At 45.5% G+C, this 6,000-nt stretch overlaps 1 protein-coding gene across 6 annotated transcripts in view; it reads left to right on the top strand.

Moving 5' to 3' along the window:
- The first annotated feature begins 2,987 nt into the window (after positions 1-2,987).
- Positions 2,988-6,000, top strand: part of C2CD5 (C2 calcium dependent domain containing 5) — a 95,191-nt gene continuing 92,178 nt past the window's right edge. For 4 of the 6 annotated variants that reach the window (XM_025402746.1, XM_025402748.1, XM_025402745.1 and 1 more), the window contains exons 1-2: positions 3,229-3,455; positions 3,596-3,714. In XM_025402746.1, coding sequence (XP_025258531.1) covers positions 3,625-3,714 — 90 coding nt within the window. In that variant the 5' untranslated portion in view covers positions 3,229-3,455; positions 3,596-3,624. Of the gene's footprint in view, positions 3,715-6,000 lie in introns of all 6 variants that reach the window. The other 2 variants (XM_025402744.1, XM_025402747.1) reach the window with 2 other exon arrangements.

Genomic DNA, 6,000 nt, shown 5'->3' with positions numbered 1-6,000 from the left:
AATCCCTTCCCTCAGAGTGCTCGTGGTTTAGTGGGTGGGGGGGAGAGATGGATACATAATTATTGCATGGAAAGTATAATAATCAATGTATTAGATTTAGTAGCAGCAGAGGTGAGAGTGAAGAGCATATTTATTAGGAAGGAGATCAGAGAAGACATAGAAGTGACTTCTGTAAAAGGCAAAAGATTTATATGCTCTAAAAAGAAACAGAGGATTGACTTTTGAACTGAGTTATGAATTCATACGTGTTTGGTAGGATGACTATGAGAGAGATACTCCAGGAAGAAGGAAAAGTATAGTTTTTTGGAAAACTACATGTAATCTTTAAAGAGGTGGGTTCTTGGAATCACATTGTCTAGATTTAAAACCTGCCTCTATCATTAGCAGCTTTGTGACCTTGGGTAATCACCACAGCTTTGAAAACCCACAATTTTCTCATTTATAAAATGAAGGCTGATAATTCCTACCTCAGGATTTTAGGGAGCCTTAAAAGCTGTGAAACTGAATTCAGTAGCTAGCATGCAGCAAGCCAATAATACATGTTAACTCTTGTTATTGTTAATTTAAAATGCAAAAAGAGTGGCAGGGTATGAAGCTAAAGAAGGTAATGACGAGTCACATTATGGTAGATTTGTCAGGAAAGTTAGCACTGTTCCCAGCATTAATTAAAACAAACGAGAACAATTATTAGGAAACAGTTCAACTGAAGTCAGGCTTAAGCCTACTAAAAATAGTTTTCAGGAAGCATCTTAATTATAATCTCTTGTTGATGAAGCCTAAGGCAACAAGTATGTACAAGTACCTAATTAGGAGGCTGAGATTGCTAACCTCTAATTGTGCAATTTGCAAATTTTTTTTACATTACATTTTGTAACGCAATGCATTATTTTCCATTAATATTGGTGCTAAACTTCATTTTTCTAGTTTTTTTCTTTATACATTTCATATTTTTAAAAATGAGTTGCTAATATGGTAATACTTCGATTTTATCACAAAAATCATTTCAACCCTACCACCAAAAACAACAAACAACACTGATCATGCCGGGCAAGATGGCTCATGCCTGTAATCCCAGCAGTTTGTGAGGCCAAGGCAGGAGGATGGCTTAAGCCAGGATTGAGACCAGCCTGGGCAATACAGGGAGACTCCATCTCTACAAAAAATTTAAAAAACTAGCAGAGCATGGTGGTGTGTACATGTAGTCCCAGGAACTTGGTGGGCTGAGGGGAGGATCGCTTGGCCCAGAAGATTGAGGCTGTAGTGAGCTATGATCCTGTCACTGCACTCCAGGCTGGGTGACAGAGACCTTGTCTCAAAATAAATAAATAACCTTGATCACACAGTGTAGCCAACCTTCAGAATTTTGGCAAGGGTATTTTAAGGGTAGAGTCAGACTCCAGAAAAAGCTGCAGGTGGACCTAAGGAAATTTGCATGGGACTTATGACCCCTATCCTTTGACATAGTTCGAATTGATAAAAGTTTCTCTAATCCAAAAAGCAAGGGATTTTTTTAGATTTTTATTTTGAGGAAGTCGTTTTCTCTGTAGGAGTTCAACTTCTCACTTATGTGAACAATATTCTTGTCATAGAAGGAATTTTTGTCATGAAAAGATAATTCGGGATCACTACTGTTTGGAGTATTTAATCTACTCTATTGAGTATTTTTGAAGTTAAAAAGATCATACAGATATCTTCACTTAGGAATGAAAGGTTATAATCTTTCAGCCGACATGAGCTCTGATTTTGTTGATACTGGGTACACTGTTAATGCTGATTTTGATATTTGGTAAGTACTGGTTTATGTTATATCCTGTGTGTGCCTCCATTTCCCTAATGTAGTCTGAGCCTGTAGATAACACCTTACTCTATGTCTAGTTGAGTCAATGCTTCAAGATGTTTAATGCTCTCCGGGTTTATTTCTTGTGGTTGACTATACTTTCCATGGTAGGAAGTACTGAACTTCTGCTACTACTGTAGGTCTTATCTTTAGGCTTGCGGATGCTTAAGAAAAACACTGTGACGATCTAAGAGTGCAGGGCAAACCATTTTTTTTAATTAAAAAAGTTTCTTTTAAGAGACAGGGTTTCACTCTGTTGCCCAGGTTGGGATGCAGTGGTGAGATGACAGCTCACTGCAGCCTCATACTCCTGGGCTCAAGCAATTCTCCCAGATTCTCCCACCTCAGCTTCCTAGGTAGCTGAGACCACAGACGAACCACTGGCCCAGCTAATTTTTGCATTTCTTGTAGAGAAGGGGTCTTACTATGTTGCCCCTTCTCCATGTGGCTGGTCTCCAACTCCTGGCCTCAATCAATCCTCCTGCCTCAGCCTCCCACAGTGCTGGGATTACAAGTCTGAGCCACCGCACCCACCAGCAGAAACTTTATTTCAAGAGGCGACTTTGGATTTCAAGGTGACCTCCCCCACCCCGCCCACAGTAATATCTGTGACCCAGTAAACAATACAAGTGCCTATGACTGAATACAACATTTCACCAAATAATATTTATTTCACTATTCGAGATGTGCCTGGTATCTCCTTTTCTTTCTTTCCTTTTTTTTCCTGGAGACAGAGGAGTGATCTCGGCTCACTGCAACCTCCGCCTCCCAGGTTCAAGCGATTTTCCTGCCTCAGCTTCCTGAGTAGCTGGAATTAGAGGCACTTGCCATGACGCCCAGCTAATTTTTGCATTTTTAGTAGAGTCGGGGTTTCGCCATGTTGTCCAGGCTGGTCTGGAACTCCCGACCTCAGGTGATCCGCCCTCCTCGCAACCCAAAGTGCTGGGATTACAGACGTGAGCCACTGCGCCCCGCCATCTAACTCTATTTCATAGAAAACTGAAACCACCACACGCAACTGTACCCTTTCCAAGTAGAAACCAGCTAATTTGGTTTTACGAATCACTAAAGGGGTCACTAAACGCCGACTGAAAACGCTCTTCTAGCAGTCTTCGCTGCTACTCCATCTGTCACAGCCCATCCGAAAAGCGGCGTTAGCAGCTGGGAAGGCCGCGGCCGGAAGCTAAGTCACAGAACCGCACTCGCGCTTCAGCCCGCAAGATGGAGCGTTTCCCTCCAGGGAAGCAGCGCCGCACCTATGCACAGCCTCGACTCGGTGGATGATGCAGGACTCGGCCCATTTCCCTGCCCTCCAGCTTTCTCAAAGTTAGCCCCGCCCCTTATCTTTCCTCGGCGAGTTTAGTTTCGCCCCGCCAAGTGGGCAGAGCGCCGAACGATCGATGCTTTCTTCAGTGCCCTGAGAGCCGCCATTTTTGAGGGCGGGGGAAGAGAAACAAGCAGCGGCGGCAGAGGCTCAATGGGATGCTGACTGGGTTTTGCTTCTCGTCCCAGCCCTGTGGGGCCGGGGCAGAAGAACCCATCAAAGCCCTTCCTCCGGCCGCCTCTCCGGAATGAGGTCTCAGCACCCGCGTGGGACATCACCCTTCCTCCTGCCTGAGTGAGTGGCGACCTGCGGCGCGACTGCCGGGCGCCCGCGCGCGCCCCCGCGCGCCCTTTCGCTGTCAGTTACCCCGCGCGCCTCCGCCCCTCTCCCGCCGGCCTAGCGCTCGGCGCAGACTCGTTTGTTTGTTTCTGCAGGAGCCCAAGAAGAGGCCGAAACCGAGACCATGCCTGGGAAGCTGAAGGTGAAAATCGTGGCTGGGCGCCATTTGCCAGTGATGGACCGTGCAAGTGACCTGACTGATGCCTTCGTGGAGGTTGGTGCGGGGTCCTGCCCCTCAAAACACAGGGAGCGCCAAGCCCTGTGAAGGATCTACCCACCTCGCCCCCAGCCCCTCAGCCTATTCCCCCCTCGACTGCCCTCCCGTCGGCTGTGATTGTCCAGCTGTCCCACGAGGGATGACCGCCGAGACTTCAGTGCGTGCGATGGGTGCACGGCTTGCAGGCGTCTGCGGCACAGTCCGCTGCGCGGGGAGGCTTGTACTGTTCTGCATGCGGGGGTGACCCTGATGTCAGGACTCATTAACAGGCCACCTGCCACTCAGGAGATCCCAAGGCGTGGCCGCGCAGCCACCGACACACACACACACACACACACACACACACACACACGAATGCCGGGCTGACTCTGATGTCAGGACTCATTAACAGGCCACCTGCCACTCAGGAGATCTCAAAGTGTGACCCCACAGCCACTGAAACACACACACACACACACACACACACACACACACCCTTGGAAGGGATGGCCAGAGTGGTGGACATCATGTTTAAGAAGGTGCATGAGTCCCTTTATGGACACTTGGAGTCCCACAGTGCGTCCCACATGCCTAACATTTTGTGAATCTGCCATGCACGTTCTAAAACACAACTGTAACACTTCCTGCTCTTGCACAGACTGGTAGGTCTGATGAGGTGTTTCAGAGTAATTTAGCGCCTTGAGGTAGGGAGTCAATTAATTGCCATGGACTTAAATTGCAAAATTGCTTTTTAAGTCTAATGATTAGTTTAAAAGTCATGCAAATTAGTAAAGGCCTAGGGCCGGGAAGGTAATAACCCAGAGTCTGAAAGAAGCCAAGTGAAGATTGTAATAAAAATTGGCGTGATGAGCCAGAGCATTAGAGCAGTAATCATTTGGGCTATTAGTGCTTAGAGTTGATGGATAGATATATCATAATATATAGCCCGATTTCATCTCAATATTCCTGATGTTTCCTAAGTGTTCTCTAACCTAATAATTGCAGTTCACTGCCCCTCCTCATTGTCATGGTGATTCTTAATCACTTCATTGGAGAAAGTTTTTGAGTGCTGTTGTGCCAGATGTTAGGTAATAGGAATCCACAAATAACTGAAGCATAGTGTTTGCTTTCCGGTAGTTCAGACATCGACCCACACAGCCTATTTAATAATTAATAGGTAACATGTTGAATGTAATAATTGCCTGATCTGTGCTAAGTACTTTTAAATTCTTAGTTTTCACAACAGTCCTACTATAGGAGTATTGTTATTGTCCCATGTTACGGTTGAGGTAACTGAGGCCCAGGAAGGGTAAATAATTTGCTTAAGGTTACATAGCTTGCAAACCTCCATAGCCTGACAGTTTGTTCTCTTAACCGCTCTGCTAATACAGCCTCACCAGACAAAGTGATGAGTATTGTATTAGAATATGGAAACAATTGTCTCTGAAGGTTGAGAAAGGCTTGCTGTGAAAGTGACATTTGAAATGGGCCTTGAAGGACACCCAGGATTTTACCGGGCAAAGGGAACATCAAAGGCAGGCATAGGATGGGATATATAGTAAGTTCAGGAAACTGCCTTAGTTTGGTATGTGTCTGGAGGAAAGGGTATGAGATATGTGGGTAGTGGAGCTTGTTAAGGATGAGGCTGGAAAGCCCTATTTTCTATAAAAACCTCCTTTTCTGTAGTATTTATAAGGAGAGACAAGGAAGCTTTTTTTTTTTTCCTTTCTTTCTTTTTTAAAGACAAGTTTTATTCTGTTGCCCAGGCTGGAATGCAGCTCACTGCAGCCTCCAACTCCCGGCCTCAAGCCATCCTCCTGCCTCTCCCGCTTCAGCCTCCCCAAGTGCTGGGATTATGGACCTGAGCCACCACACCTGGCCAGGGGAGTTTTTAAAGCAGAAATAAAATAAGATCATGTTTGTATTAGTTTGTTTCTTTATAGGATGGCCTGAATGGGGATGCTATTGATGGACTAGACAGATGGGAAGTGAGGCAGGGAGATCAGTTAAGAAGGTGGTAAAATTATCCAGGTAATATGTGGGAATGTGCATAGGAATGGATTTGAACAGGAAGATTTGTGGGACATTTCTTAGGTTAAAATTGTCAGGCCTTGATAGTTACGTGGATTTTGCTGGTGATGAAGGGGCTGATTCACAGGTTACTTACTACTTCCTTCTTTGAACAAATTGAGTGTCGGCTGTTTGCCAGGCTCTGGGCTAGTCACTGGTCTAGCCAATGGATAAACATGGTGAGTAAGACAGACTTGGTTCCTGCTCTTAATGCAGCTTATATTTTAGTAAGAG

The sequence above is a fragment of the Theropithecus gelada genome, chromosome 11, assembly GCF_003255815.1.
Source record: "Theropithecus gelada isolate Dixy chromosome 11, Tgel_1.0, whole genome shotgun sequence".
Lineage (NCBI taxonomy): Eukaryota > Metazoa > Chordata > Mammalia > Primates > Cercopithecidae > Theropithecus > Theropithecus gelada.
Note: the sequence above shows the minus strand (reverse complement) of the source record. Positions and strands in the feature narration are given on the sequence as shown.